We start from the raw sequence: 15999 nt of genomic DNA, 5'->3' as shown, positions 1-15999 counted from the left end.
AATTAATAGCTAAACAAATCAATTGTTTTTTTTCCCCCCTAAAAATATAAATTACGAATAAACCGATTGATTATAACCCCCTCTCCCATTAATAGATAAAGTAATAAATAAATATAAATAATAAATAAAATCAATGAACTAATATATTAATTAATAAATAAATCTGTGCTTAATAAAGCTCTTGGTGGAGAATGGATTTTTTTAGGGGACTCACTGAGAGGCCCCAGACATGGGATCTGATGGATGGAGAATGCATCGGACTGCGCCACGCCTTCGGCGTGGCACTGTCCTAACTTCCTTCATCCTAACCTAACCTAACCTCAACCCCTCACCCCAACCCTAACCCTAACCCTAACCCTAACCCTACCCTAACCCCTGACCCTAACCCTAACCATCCCTTTAACCCCCAATTATTTATTTCATAACGCTTAACCCTAACCGGGACCCTTATTCTTATTTCAAGACCCATACCCCCCATATGTCTCTACCGACAAATTTCCTAACCCTAATCATCCCCCTATCCCTATTAATTATACCAAACCCTGAACTGGATATCAAAATTATATAAAATAAATAATTAATAGATGAACAAATCAATTTACCCCCTAAAAATATACCATACATGAACAAACCAATTAATTATAACCCCTTTCTCATTAATAGATTAACTAATATATAAATAAAATAAATATAATATAATATAACCAATTAAATAAATTAATAAATATAATAAATAAATAAATAAATAAATAAATAAATAAATAAATAAATAAATAAATAAATAAATCCGTTCTGCACAACTGTTGGGAATAAAGCTCCTGTTGGAGAATCTGTTTATTACAAGGAGTCACTGAGGAGTCCCAGACACGGGATGTGATGGATGGAGAGAGCATGGGACTGTGCCACGCCTTCGGCGTGACACAGTCCCCACTTCCCTCATCCTAACCCCTAACCCTAACCCTAACCCCTAACCCTAACCCTAACCCTAACCCTTATTTTAAGACTCATACCTTACTAACAAAATTCCCTAACCTTAATCATCCCCCTATCCCTATTAATAATGCTTAACCCTAAATTGGATATCAAATTATATAATATAAGAAATGAATAGACGAACAAATCAATTTACCCCCCCAAAAAAATACCAAACATGAACAAACCAATTAATTATAACCCCCTTTCCCATTAATAGATAAACTAATAAATAAATAAAATAAATATAATATAATATAACAAAATAAAATTAATAAATTAATAAATAAATAAATCCGTTCTTCACAACTGTTGGGAATAAAGCTCTTGTTGGAGAATTTGTTTATTGTAAGGGAGTCACTGAGAGGTCCCAGACACGGGATGTGATGGATGGAGAGAGCATCGGACTGTGCCACGCCTTCAGCGTGACACAGTCCACACTTCCCTCATCCTAACCCGTCTTCCACCTTCCACATTCCACATTCCACATTCCACATTCCAACTTTGACAGTACACCTTCCATCTTCCAACTTCCACATTCCACCTTCCACATTCCACATTCCAGATTCCAACTTCGAACTTCGAACTTCGACATTACACCTTCCAGCTTCCTACTTCCACATTTCATATTCCAACTTCAAAATTCAAACTTCCACATTCCACATTACACCTTCCAGCTTCCTACTTCCACATTTCATATTCCAACTTCAAAATTCAAACTTCCACATTCCACATTCCACCTTCCAACTTCCAACTTCGACAGTACACCTTCCAGCTTCCAACTTCCACATTCCACCTTCCACCTTCCAACTTCCACATTACATCTTCCAGCTTCCAACTTCCACATTCCACCTTCCAACTTCCACCTTCCACATTACACCTTCCAGCTTCCAACTTCCACATTCCACCTTCCAACTTCCACATTACACCTTCCAGCTTCCTACTTCCACATTTCATATTCCAACTTCAAACTTCCAACTTCCACATTCCACCTTCCACCTTCCAACTTCCACATTATACCTTCCAGCTTCCAACTTGCACATTCCAGATTCCAACTTCCAACTTCCACATTCCACATTCCACATTCCAACTTCCAACTTCGACAGTACACCTTCCAGCTTCCAACTTCCACATTCCACCTTCCACCTTCCAACTTCCAACTTCCACATTACACCTTTCAGCTTCCTACTTCCACATTCCATATTCCAATTGCCAACTTCCACATTCCACATTCCACCTTCCAACTTCCAACTTCGACAGTACACCTTCCAGCTTCCAACTTCCACATTCCACCTTCCAACTTCCACATTACATCTTCCAGCTTCCAGCTTCCAACTTCCACATTCCACCTTCCAACTTCCAACTTCCAACTTCCACATTACACCTTCCAGCTTCCAACTTCCACATTCCACCTTCCAACTTCCAACTTCCACATTCCACCTTCCACCTTCCACCTTCCACATTTCATATTCCAACTTCAAACTTCCAACTTCCACATTCCACCTTCCACCTTCCACCTTCCACCTTCCACATTCCACCTTCCACCTTCCAACTTCCACCTTCCACAGTACACCTTCCATCTTCCAACTTCCACATTACACCTTCCAGCTTCCAACTTCCACATTCCACCTTCCAACTTCCAACTTCCACATTACACCTTCCAGCTTCCTACTTCCACATTCCATATTCCAATTGCCAACTTCCACATTCAACATTCCACCTTCCAACTTCCAACTTCCACAGTCCACCTTCCAGCTTCCAACTTCCACATTCCACCTTCCATCTTCCAACTTCCACATTACACCTTCCAGCTTCCAACTTCCACATTCCACATTCCACATTCCAACTTCGACAGTACACCTTCCATCTTCCAACTTCCACATTCCACCTTCCACATTCCACATTACACCTTCCAGCTTCCTACTTCCACATTTCATATTCCAACTTCAAACTTCCAACTTCCACATTCCACCTTCCACCTTCCAACTTCCACATTATACCTTCCAGCTTCCAACTTGCACATTCCAGATTCCAACTTCCAACTTCCAACTTCCACATTCCACATTCCACATTCCACATTCCAACTTCAAACTTCGACAGTACACCTTCCAGCTTCCAACTTCCACATTCTACATTCCACATTCCAACTTCCAACTTTGACAGTACACCTTCCAACTTCCACATTCCACATTCCAACTTCCAACTTCGACAGTACACCTTCCAGCTTCCAACTTCCACATTCCACCTTCCACCTTCCAACTTCCACATTCCACATTCCAACTTCCACAGTACACCTTCCATCTTCCAACTTCCACATTACACCTTCCAGCTTCCAACTTCCACATTACACCTTCCAGCTTCCTACTTCCACATTCCATATTCCAACTTCCAACTTCCACATTCCACCTTCCACCTTCCAACTTCCAACTTCCACATTCCAACTTCCACATTACACCTTCCAGCTTCCTACTTCCACATTCCATATTCCAACTTCCAACTTCCACATTCCACCTTCCAACTTCCAACTTCCACATTCCACATTCCACATTCCAACTTCCACCTTCGACAGTACACCTTCCAGCTTCCACCTTCCACATTCCACATTCCAACTTCCAACTTCCACATTACACCTTCCAGCTTCCAACTTCCACATTCCATATTCCAACTTCGACAGCACACCTTCCATCTTCCAACTTCCACATTCCACCTTCCAACTTCCACCTTCCACTTTCCAACCTCCAACTTCCACATTCCAACTTCCCACTTCGACATTACACCTTCCATCTTCCAACTTCCACATTCCCCATTCCAACTTCCAACATCCAACTTCGACAGTACACCTTCCAGCTTCCAACTTCCACATTCCACATTCCAAATTCCAACTTCCACATTCCACATTCCAACATCCAACTTCGACAGTACACCTTCCATCTTCCAACTTCCACATTCCAACTTTGAACTTCGACAGTACACCTTCCATCTTCTAACTTCCACATTCCAACTTCCAACTTCGACAGTACACCTTCCATCTTTCAACTTCCACATTCCAACTTCCAACTTCGACAGTACACCTTCCATCTTCCAACTTCCACATTACACCTTCCAGCTTCCTACTTCCACATTTCATATTCCAACTTCAAAATTCAAACTTCCACATTCCACATTACACCTTCCAGCTTCCTACTTCCACATTTCATATTCCAACTTCAAACTTCCAACTTCCACATTCCACCTTCCACCTTCCACCTTCCAACTTCCACATTACACCTTCCACCTTCCAACTTCCAACTTCGACAGTACACCTTCCATCTTCCAACTTCCACATTACACCTTCCAGCTTCCAACTTCCACATTCCACCTTCCACCTTCCAACTTCCAACTTCCACATTACACCTTTCAGCTTCCTACTTCCACATTCCATATTCCAATTGCCAACTTCCACATTCCACATTCCACCTTCCAACTTCCAACTTCGACAGTACACCTTCCAGCTTCCAACTTCCACATTCCACCTTCCAACTTCCACATTACATCTTCCAGCTTCCAGCTTCCAACTTCCACATTCCACCTTCCAACTTCCAACTTCCAACTTCCACATTACACCTTCCAGCTTCCAACTTCCACATTCCACCTTCCAACTTCCAACTTCCACATTACACCTTCCAGCTTCCAACTTCCACATTCCATATTCCAACTTCAAACTTCCAACTTCCACATTCCACCTTCCACCTTCCACCTTCCAACTTCCACATTACACCTTCCACCTTCCAACTTTCAACTTCAACAGTACACCTTCCATCTTCCAACTTCCACATTACACCTTCCAGCTTCCAACTTCCACATTCCACCTTCCAACTTCCAACTTCCACATTACACCTTCCAGCTTCCTACTTCCACATTCCATATTCCAATTGCCAACTTCCACATTCCACATTCCACCTTCCAACTTCCAACTTCGACAGTACACCTTCCAGCTTCCAACTTCCACATTCCACCTTCCACCTTCCAACTTCCACATTACATCTTCCAGCTTCCAACTTCCACATTCCACCTTCCAACTTCCAACTTCCACATTACACCTTCCAGCTTCCAACTTCCACATTCCACCTTCCACATTCCACATTACACCTTCCACCTTCCAACTTCCACATTTCACATTCCAACTTCAAACTTCCAACTTCCACATTCCACCTTCCACCTTCCAACTTCCACATTATACCTTCCAGCTTCCAACTTCCACATTCCAGATTCCAACTTCCAACTTCCAACTTCCACATTCCACATTCCACATTCCAACTTCCAACTTCGACAGTACACCTTCCAGCTTCCAACTTCCACATTCCACCTTCCACCTTCCAACTTCCAACTTCCACATTACACCTTTCAGCTTCCTACTTCCACATTCCATATTCCAATTGCCAACTTCCACATTCCACATTCCACCTTCCAACTTCCAACTTCCACATTCCACCTTCCACCTTCCAACTTTCAACTTCAACAGTACACCTTCCATCTTCCAACTTCCACCTTACACCTTCCAGCTTCCAACTTCCACATTCCACCTTCCAACTTCCAACTTCCACATTACACCTTCCAGCTTCCTACTTCCACATTTCATATTCCAACTTCAAACTTCCAACTTCCACATTCCACCTTCCACCTTCCACCTTCCAACTTCCACATTACACCTTCCACCTTCCAACTTTCAACTTCAACAGTACACCTTCCATCTTCCAACTTCCACATTACACCTTCCAGCTTCCAACTTCCACATTCCACCTTCCAACTTCCAACTTCCACATTACACCTTCCAGCTTCCTACTTCCACATTCCATATTCCAACTGCCAACTTCCACATTCCACATTCCACCTTCCAACTTCCAACTTCGACAGTACACCTTCCAGCTTCCAACTTCCACATTCCACCTTCCAACTTCCACATTACATCTTCCAGCTTCCAACTTCCACATTCCACCTTCCAACTTCCAACTTCCACATTACACCTTCCAGCTTCCAACTTCCACATTCCACCTTCCAACTTCCACATTACACCTTCCAGCTTCCTACTTCCACATTCCATATTCCAACTTCAAACTTCCAACTTCCACATTCCACCTTCCACCTTCCAACTTCCACATTATACCTTCCAGCTTCCAACTTGCACATTCCAGATTCCAACTTCCAACTTCCAACTTCCACATTCCACATTCCACATTCCAACTTCCAACTTCCACAGTACACCTTCCAGCTTCCAACTTCCACATTCTACATTCCACATTCCAACTTCCAACTTTGACAGTACACCTTCCAGCTTCCAACTTCCACATTCCACATTCCAACTTCCAACTTCCACATTCCACCTTCCAGCTTCCAACTTCCACATTCCACCTTCCACCTTCCAACTTCCACATTCCACATTCCAACTTCAACAGTACACCTTCCATCTTCCAACTTCCACATTACACCTTCCAGCTTCCAACTTCCACATTACACCTTCCAGCTTCCTACTTCCACATTCCATATTCCAACTTCCAACTTCCACATTCCACCTTCCACCTTCCAACTTCCACATTCCACATTCCACATTCCAACTTCCACATTACACCTTCCAGCTTCCAACTTCCACATTCCATATTCCAACTTCCAACTTCCACATTCCACCTTCCAACTTCCAACTTCCACATTCCACATTCCACATTCCAACTTCCAACTTCGACAGTACACCTTCCAGCTTCCACCTTCCACATTCCACATTCCAACTTCCAACTTCCACATTACACCTTCCAGCTTCCAACTTCCACATTCCATATTCCAACTTCGACAGCACACCTTCCATCTTCCAACTTCCACATTCCACCTTCCAACTTCCACCTTCCACTTTCCAACCTCCAACTTCCACATTCCAACTTCCCACTTCGACATTACACCTTCCATCTTCCAACTTCCACATTCCCCATTCCAACTTCCAACATCCAACTTCGACAGTACACCTTCCAGCTTCCAACTTCCACATTCCACATTCCAAATTCCAACTTCCACATTCCACATTCCAACATCCAACTTCGACAGTACACCTTCCATCTTCCAACTTCCACATTCCAACTTTGAACTTCGACAGTACACCTTCCATCCTCTAACTTCCACATTCCAACTTCCAACTTCGACAGTACACCTTCCATCTTTCAACTTCCACATTCCGACTTCGAACTTCGACAGTACACCTTCCATCTTCCAACTTCCACATTACACCTTCCAGCTTCCAACTTCCACATTACACCTTCCAACTTCCAACTTCCAACTTCCACATGCCACATTTCACATTCCACATTCCAACTTCCAACTTCGACAGTACACCTTCCATCTTCCAACTGCCACATTACACCTTCCAAATTCCACAATCCACCTTCAGACTTCTAAATTCCACATTCCAACTTCCAACTTCGACAGTACACCTTCCATCTTCCAACTTCCACATTCCACCTTCCAACTTAAAACTTCCACATTACACCTTCCACAGTCCACATTATGCCTTCAGACTTCTACATTCCACATTCCACCCTCCAACTTCAAACTTCGACAGTACACCTTCTATCTTCCAACTTCCACATTCCACCTTTCAGCTTTCAGTGTTCACATTCCAGCTTCCAACGTCCACATTCTGACATCCAACTTCCATTCCACCTTCCAAATTCCATCTCCCAAATTCCACATTCTTATCTATGGGTCTATGAGTAGATGAGAATTTGGAAGTTTTTTTCTCACTTGATAAGTCATCACTACCTGTGGCTGTACTGATGTTAACACCTCTTTCAGACCCAGCCTACTTTGTCCTTTCAAATGCACTAGGATTCAGCCCACTGTCTGCTCATGTTTTTGAAATATGAGCCTTTGAAATTACTTCCACTTTCTCATCTATGGGTCTATGAGTAGATGAGAATTTGGAAGTTTTTTTCTCACTTGATAAGTCATCATTACCTGTGGCTGTACTGATGTTAACACCTCTTTCAGACCCAGCCTACTTTGTCCTTTCAAATGCACTAGGATTCAGCCCACTGTCTGCTCTTGTTTTTGAAATATGAGCCTTTGAAATTACTTCCACTTTCTCATCTATGGGTCTATGAGTAGATGAGAATTTGGAAGTTTTTTTCTCACTTGATAAGTCATCATTACCTGTGGCTGTACTGATGTTGACACCTGTTTCAGATGCATTCCACTTTGTCCTTTCAAATGCACTATGATTCAGCCCACTGTCCACTCTATTTTTTGAAGTATGAGTCTTTAAATTTGCTTCCACATTCTCATCTATGGGCCAATGAGTAGATGAAAATCTGGAATATTCCAAATTTCAATCTACGGCAATTCCAGATTCTCATCTACTCAATAGCTGTAGATTTAAATTTGGAATATTCCAAATTTTAATCTACGGCAATTCCAGATTCTCATCTACTCAATGGCTGTAGATTGAAATTTGGAACATTCCAAATTTCAATCTAGGCAATTCCACATTCTCATCTACTCAATAGCTGATTCAATACTTTAATCTGACAAGAGTGTACTCACGAGAATCTGATATCTCTGGCCGTCCGCCCAGCATTCAGCATCACGCTCGTGATTCGTCAGCATGTTGGTCAGTACAACGGACCTGTGACCACTGATGATCCAAAAGGACCCCATGATGTACCCCATCAGTTTTGCGTGCTCGTTACACAGGTTCCCGTCATTGGGTAAGAAATCTGAAAAATACACAAGCACATACATCAAACGTTGCAGATATTGGACAAGGGACAGAGAGCGGCATTAACACAGAGGTCCACTTACTGAGGAGTTGCGGGATTCTCTTCTTCGCAGTGCTCAGGAAAGCCAATTCTTGAGCCGAATCAAGCTGATTGGCTGTGGAGATAAAAGAGTAGGAGAAGCCCAAGAAATTGATTTAATAATATATCGTTCTAAATGTGAAATTATTACACATCACATTTTGGAGGTATTTGTTGGGAGAAAAGGGAGGGGTGGGGGGGCCGTACCAGTCCTGCTGCACTTGACCTATTGTCGGCGCACAACCACTTCTCTGCGGATGTCCGCCTGTATCCGCTTCAGTTCGTACAGGATCCTGCCAATGTCCGCAGCCTGCAGCCTGCTCGACCGCAGGAAGCAGTGTTGAATGTGTTTGTAGAACATTGTGACGTTTGTCAGCATGTTTTTGACTGTTGTGGGCATGTAACCCTTGTTTTTCAGGTAAACCGGATAGCTGTCGGAAGAGTTGAGCACATAAATGACATTCAACCTTCCAAATCACGATCTACTGCTTATATTCCAAAATTCCAAATTATAATCTACTGCTTATATTCCAAAATTCCAAATTATGATATACATTAATAATACAGACTATTCGAAACAGCAATGATACTTACTTCCGCAGCTTGTCCATACGTGCCAAAAACCTGAGATCCAGCATGGTACAACTCTCAGTGAGGCCACCCACCATGTACTGGCAGAACCGCAGACAATGCCCAGCAGCCTGCTGGGCATTGTCTCTGTCTTCTCGAAGTCGTCGATGACTTTTTCTGTGGGGCAACAGAAACAGTAAATCCGACTATTTGAGCCTCTGCTGCACTAGACACAGTTGTTAATGGTAGTGGAAAGGAAAACCTACTGTATAGAGTTTCCTCCTTGGCCGCCTTTCTCACGTGGTCCCCCTTCTGTGCAGACACTGGCGTACGCAGCACGTTTCTCGTGCGCTCCCCACTCTGCGCAGCTACTGGCGTACGCTGCACGTTTCTCGTGTGCTCCCCACTCTGCGCAGCTACTGGCGCAAGCTGAACTGAGGCCTCCACCGTGCTCACCAGCAACTTGCGCTCCAGCGCCTCCACTCTCTTGACCAACTCTAGACATTTGCATGGGCATGCAAGGCTTGAGTTATTATTGTCAGAGGGCCCTGGCTGAGTCTCAGGAGACCTTCTAGGAACAGGGCTGGGGGGAACTGTTCCTGGACAGCAGCTGGTGGCAAGTGGGCCGGATGAAAAACTGGCAGGAAGTGGGCTAGGTGAAGAAGTGTCAGGAAGTGGGCCAGGTGAAGAAGTAGCTGGAAGTTGGCCAGAAGGGGTGTCGAAAAGCGGTTTTCGATGGAGACTCAAGGGGAGCTTGACAACTGGCATTGTTGGACGACACAATCGGCGTGGAAGATCTCGGGGCAGGCCAACAGTCATCGTCAGAACCACTTGGAGATCTGTCATTCTCTGGGGTTAAGAACAAACCAATTGTAGACAAACGCGGCTTGGCAATTCAGTGTATTGTTTGTTGTTACTCAGAATTCATGTAAATATTGTACAGTTAATCTTTAACAAGAATTAAGATTCACAAAACTTCATACACACACGGACATACCTAGATCACTGCTCAAACCAAAGGTCGACACCATTGGTGGGTCAGGTTCAGACATGCGGAGCTCAGCAAATTTTTTAGCAATGGCCAATCTTTTGGCCTCTGTGATGATGGGCTCTCGTTCCTGTTAAAATTAGACGCTGACTTTAATATTGCTCTGCACCTGGAGATTTTGTTTGTAATGTGCCTAGATTATTCACATGTGCTTACCTCAATTGTCTTCAACGAATGTGCATCGTGAAGATGCTTGTCCAACCGTACCAACGCCTGCTTGCTACATATGGGGCACTCTAATGGTCCTGTAGTTCTATTGCAGGAAAAAAAAGATCAGTCCAACAAATGCCATTAGACAATAGATTAGAATTTGGACCATTCCAAATTCAGATTTATTCCATTTTATTCACACAACACCAATTCAGATGTCTCATGATACGTTGCATATTAAGTAATTCTATAGATGAAAACATCGATCTTACCGTGCATTCCCATATTTTACAAGCACACTGTAAACCCGAATAAGTTAGCAGAACTCAAAAAAAGTGAGGCAATCAGTTGCCACATTTTTTTTGAGTTCACAAACTCAAACATTTGAGTATATCAGAGCTTAAATATTTGGAGTTGATATTACATATACTTTTAAATTACTCATAAATTGTAATTACTGATTAGGCCAACTCAAAAATTGTCAGTAAATGGTACTCAAATAATTCATTCATCTTTCTCATTGCAATAACTCAAGATAACTTAATAATTTCAAGTATGAAAACTCAGGATTTCATGTTCAATGAACTTAACATTTATTAGTTTTTTCTTTCAATTTTCTGATTACACATGACTCAAAAACATTGACTTGCTTAAACTCGAAATCATTTACTTTCACACTTAAATTATTTGTGGCAACTGATTGCCTTAAACATATTAAGTACTATTAACTTAAAAGTAGTAGTGGAAAATATTCAAAATCAGGAAACTGTTAATACAAACATTACCCTTTGAGTTTAGAAGAATTATTTATCCACATCTGTGCCTTGTAGCATAAAATGAAACATAATATTTGAAAGACACAATTACAAAGGCACAATTTGGGCCATCTGGTTGTAAACTTGCAGTGCAGCAATGTTGACAGTTTACAAAACCATTCCCCAAACTACACCTTGTAAAAACAAAATTTCATATTGTAAACACTTAGCATATCGGTTCAACAACAATAAAATGTAAATTACATTAATAACTTGTGCCAGCCATTTGGCTGAAAACCAGTTGAACACTGTGGAGCAGCAACTTGAACATCAACAGTTGAAAAATAGTCACCGTGGACCATGAAATATTCTTGTTGTGGACTATGCTCCAACAGGGTGAGCCCTCAGAATCCACAACTCCTTTTCAGATCTAGAGTTACACATGTAACATGAGGTCATTTTTGAGAGTCTGTAGCTTTGGTGACAGTTTAGAGTTATCCAGACCAAGCAAGATTTTCTGTGTGAACTCAAACGTGTTGGTCAGTCCCTTCGGATAGGCGAGATGTAGAGCATAAATCAGGCGAACATTACCAGAAAGGCATCAGCGAGCCTGGGGAGGTCGACCACCACATCACCCTCTAGGATGACGGAGATTTTCGCTGGGTGGTAGTGAACTGGGCTTGTGGCATCGTCACTCACGGTTGTAAGGAGGACCACTGACGCATCCCCCAGGTCTGGCTCATCCATAGCATCCTGAAAAAATGAAAGGGACAATAAAAATATTAAAAACCAAAGAAAAAATATAATATTTAGTATTTTTGGAAAGAACAGAGGTTGACTGAAAGAGCTGTGAAAAAAAAAAATCTATCTCATACATTTTTAGAGCAGTTGTTTTGAGTGGACAAAATGTCCTCAAGGTTCTCAAAGGATGGATTTTGAAAGAGGGTTAAGGTTTCTAAACATCTTGCCAAATGTTTGCAGTTTGAACACTGGACCATTTACATAAATGTTAATGTGTGTTTTCCTTATACATAAGTAAATGAAATGAAAATATGAGTAGGTTAATTTACAGTACAATAGGCTTGATATTTCTTAACCGGGACTTACCACACATGTTCTGAAAAATCCTGACACTTCCTCACGCAGATACACAGGAAGGGCATGGAGAATAGTGATACGCCTTGTGTGGACATCATGTACTTCCTAAGAAGATTAAAATAGTGTAAATACTGTGACAAGTTTACTAATCAAACCCAATACCAGTCAACGCATTTTATTAGCTACCACAATAATATCTTCCACTAATAACCTGCTGACTTATCTGATGCATTTGTCAAATTCAAACACTTATTTAAACCTTTAAATTCTCAACATTACACAAAGACTGCACCTGTGAAATGTATAATCACCTGTGTATCATGGACTTTAAAAATGTCAGCCAACGCGTCTGCAGTTTTGCCCGTTCTGAAAGCTTTCTGCCTAAACAAGGCCATTAAACGAGGAGTGTGAAGATCAAGTTCGGCATAGAAAGTATTGGGAAGGTTCTGGTTAGTAATGCGTTGAAATACACCTGCATTGTGGAAAGGACAGTACAGAAAGCAGAAAGAAAGAGGAAAGACATTATTTAATCTAGGATGAATGCATGGATAACACTGCACACAATGTGATATACAGTACTGTCTGGTACAGATGAAAACAGATGAATGAGTTAATCAACATTACCTCAGACTGCATACGAAGAGCAGGCCAGAGCTCCATGAGCTCTTTGACTGGTGGGCTGGATGTCACAATAGTCTATCTGTACTAACCACAAAGAAAAAAACAATTTTATTTAACCAGCTAATTGAACTTTTAGCTAAACACAACACGTGGTGCTACAGTTTTCTGCTGCAGAGAATAACTTTAGCTAGACACAACACATGGTGAGCTAGCTTTCTGCTTTCACACACTGATGCAGCTTCAATACAGATTACCACACACGCACACAGCCTGGCAGTTGAACCAGAATTTGCCAACAGGTAAAAAAAAAAACAAACAAAAAAAAAACGTATCACCTATCTGTGCAGTGAACCAAAACCACTCATTTGAACTGCAGAAAATGTGGCTGGTAACATTCATGAATTCTAATCTTAGTAAACACATAGAAAAAAGACAATTTTATTTAACCAGCTAATTTAACTTTTTTAACTTTTAGCTAGACACAGCACATGGTGCTAGAGTTAGCTTTCTGCTTTCACACACTGACGCAGCTTCAACGAAGATGAAGAGTTTTAATTATGAGCAGTCACTGCATGTTTGGCATCACCAGTCTTTACAACTACAGAACCTTCGCCATGCAACACAGCTAACGTTAACTGACCAGATGACTTTGCATGTCAGCTTGCTGCTAACCGGTTAACAATTTTACATGGCTAACGTGAGTCACTTAGTCCGTTTTAAAAACACGTTGAACCGTCTGAAACAAACATTAAAGCGAGTTTTATGTCGACTACTTACATTTAATCCAATGGCGCAGAGCTGAGTGCTAATGTTGCCGCCTGGTTGGCTGGTCTGTTGATCCCGCTCTCCTCCTGAGTCCTCCGCCTCGCTGTCTGAAGAGGAAGTGCACGCAAATACTACAAAATAAAATCGTGTGAACACTTCCGGTGGAAGGTGCGCGTGTGTAACCTACACAGTACAAATCTATCTGATGCAACGGATTTATTCTTAATTGATTCTTGGTTTGATTTATTCATGTTTAATAGATACGCTTTTATTTTTTTGGAATTCTCTTTTTATTGGTTTTCTTATTACAAACAATATCACAACAGATACAAGCCGTACAATATGAGTGTAAATGTACAACCAAAAAAAAAAGGAGAAAAACGGAACTGAAACAGGTCCTACCAAGAACAAAAAAAAATAAAAACAGATATGCTTATAAGTAACTATGAGTTAATTATTTTAAGTAGGTTACACAAATCTGCAAAAAGTTCATATTCATCAAAAATTACAAGTTTAATAAACTGAAAAGACGGACAATGCTACTGGCAATCAACATTTATAAGTAGAACTTTTGAGAAAATTTTAAGTTAACTATACTAATACCAATTAATTATTTTGAGCATTCGGATTTACAGTACAGTGTATTAAGTTGTATGTAAGCTATGTTTTTAAGTTACTCATCAAAACATATTAGTTAAAATTACTCAAAACGGAACAACATGTTAAATGAACTTGACATAATTAAGTTAATAGAACTTTTTTTTAAACTTTGAGTATGCATAACTTAATTTATTTAAGTACTTTGAACATTTGGGTTTACAGTGCAGCAAATATTCTTGGTGGTTTGGGATGACGTGCTGAAGTCTTAGGTGCTGTTTTAAATTGGCATATGCGCCATAGCATAAGGCACAGATTTTCTGCAACTGCGTATGATGGAAACAGGTGCAAAATTAAGGTGCTGCATTAAAATCAATGTCTTTTAAACGTGGTACCAACATCTACTTACCATCTTGGATCCAACCATCAGGGTGATGTTTCGCCTGAAAAAAAATGTCATAAATTAGAATATGTCACTGCGGTCTCCGGATCATAGTGTTTGTCTTGTCATTTCCTGTTTTATTTTGGTAGTCTCCCTCCTGTGTCATGTCTGGTGTCTTTACTTCCTCTTGTGTGACTACCTCCCTCCTCCCTAATGTGTTTCACCTGTGCCTTGGGTGAAACCCCCCCACGCGCACACACACACACACACACACACACACACCTTGGATCCCCTGCCTGTTTCCTCCAGGTCTGCCTGCTCTTTTTTGAACTCTGCTCTCAGCCGTTTTGTGAAGTGTTAATAAACTGTCTTCACATTGAAAGTACCGGTCTGGTCGTGCTTTCGGGTACAACCTCCTGAGCTCAGTTCTGACAGTATACGGAAGTTTCTGTAGGTTGAAATTTGGAATATTCCAAATTCTAATCTATTGCATTAGCATTAGCTCGCTAATTAGTGTCTTTTTAAAAACACGATTTCTACATTTTACACAGAGGCAAAAGTGAGGCCACATGAATCACTGCACAATGTGTGAAGCAGCCACATGAAAAACAAGCGTTTTGAGGACAAAAATGCCAACTTACCAGTAAATTCAGCTGCAAACAAGAGGAGCGTCCTTGGACTGCAGCCGGTGACCCTGTCGTTCACTCCGCGAAAAGAACATCTTGTTGACCCAGGAAGTAGTTGAGAAGAGGGAAGCAGACTACAGTTTGGAATATTCCAGATTGTAATCTACGGTAATTCCAGATTCTAATCTACAATTCGATAGCCAAGGCAAGAGATGAGAATTTGGAATTTCCGTAGATTTAAATTTGGAATATTCCAAATTATAATCTATTGCCATAAACATTGGTTATGTGCCCATCCCCCACCCTGTGCTCTGTGTCTGTCTCAGGCCAAAGTCTGCTTCTTGGCTCTCTGAGAGCTCAGAGGCGAGTGTCTTACCTTGCCTTCAAAGGCCGTATGCTACGATAGAGGGACCAAACCTCTTCTGACTGAACACAGGAGACCCTGCGAGCATTTACCTCAAATTTGGTACCTCTGGCTCGACGGAAAGTGTGTCAAATTTGACCCCAGAAGGTCAAAGGTCGCCTGAATTGGTATAGATGAAAATGTGGTCAAGTCAAGTCAGTTTTATTTATAGAGCCCATTATCACAAAACATGGTTTG

The 15999-nt window shown here is 41.5% G+C and overlaps 2 protein-coding genes across 2 annotated transcripts; both read right to left on the bottom strand.

Moving 5' to 3' along the window:
- Nucleotides 1–2500: 2500 nt before the first annotated feature.
- LOC148186116 (uncharacterized) lies at nucleotides 2501–10476 on the bottom strand. The gene is made up of 6 exons (XM_088072209.1): nucleotides 10354–10476; nucleotides 9623–10205; nucleotides 9381–9533; nucleotides 8994–9217; nucleotides 8791–8862; nucleotides 2501–8705 (listed from the first exon to the last, which is right to left on the bottom strand). Exons 2-4 carry the CDS (start codon nucleotides 9871–9873, stop codon nucleotides 9013–9015), a joined length of 609 nt encoding a protein of 202 aa, XP_087928335.1. The 5' UTR covers nucleotides 9874–10205; nucleotides 10354–10476; the 3' UTR covers nucleotides 2501–8705; nucleotides 8791–8862; nucleotides 8994–9012.
- An 83-nt stretch (nucleotides 10477–10559) lies between these two features.
- On the bottom strand, nucleotides 10560–14130 carry LOC121948479 (uncharacterized). Its single transcript, XM_088071904.1, has 6 exons — nucleotides 13806–14130; nucleotides 13032–13112; nucleotides 12719–12879; nucleotides 12417–12512; nucleotides 11901–12062; nucleotides 10560–10657 (listed from the first exon to the last, which is right to left on the bottom strand). The coding sequence occupies exons 3-6, from the start codon at nucleotides 12800–12802 to the stop codon at nucleotides 10625–10627; spliced, it is 375 nt and encodes a 124-aa protein (XP_087928030.1). The 5' UTR covers nucleotides 12803–12879; nucleotides 13032–13112; nucleotides 13806–14130; the 3' UTR covers nucleotides 10560–10624.
- Between the last annotated feature and the right edge of the window lie 1869 nt (nucleotides 14131–15999).

This window comes from Plectropomus leopardus, chromosome 21 (assembly GCF_026936395.1).
Source record: "Plectropomus leopardus strain MGB_pleo_1.0 chromosome 21, ASM2693639v1, whole genome shotgun sequence".
Lineage (NCBI taxonomy): Eukaryota > Metazoa > Chordata > Actinopteri > Perciformes > Serranidae > Plectropomus > Plectropomus leopardus.
The sequence above is the reverse complement of the archived record's forward strand: the minus strand, read 5'-3'. Positions and strand labels throughout refer to the sequence as shown.

Excerpts from the sequence above, each read along its gene's own strand:
- LOC121948479 (XM_088071904.1), bottom strand. The coding sequence starts at position 12,802 with ATGGCCTTGTTTAGGCAGAAAGCTTTCAGAACGGGCAAAACTGCAGAC. Across the intron at positions 12,513-12,718 it reads TTAAAGTCCATGATACACAG|GAAGTACATGATGTCCACAC; the intron begins GTGATTATACAT and ends TAATCTTCTTAG. Across the intron at positions 12,063-12,416 it reads GATTTTTCAGAACATGTGTG|GATGCTATGGATGAGCCAGA; the intron begins GTAAGTCCCGGT and ends TCATTTTTTCAG.
- LOC148186116 (XM_088072209.1), bottom strand. The coding sequence starts at position 9,873 with ATGCCCATGCAAATGTCTAGAGTTGGTCAAGAGAGTGGAGGCGCTGGA. Across the intron at positions 9,534-9,622 it reads CAAGGAGGAAACTCTATACA|AAAAAGTCATCGACGACTTC; the intron begins GTAGGTTTTCCT and ends GTTGCCCCACAG. Across the intron at positions 9,218-9,380 it reads CGTATGGACAAGCTGCGGAA|CTATCCGGTTTACCTGAAAA; the intron begins GTAAGTATCATT and ends CTCTTCCGACAG.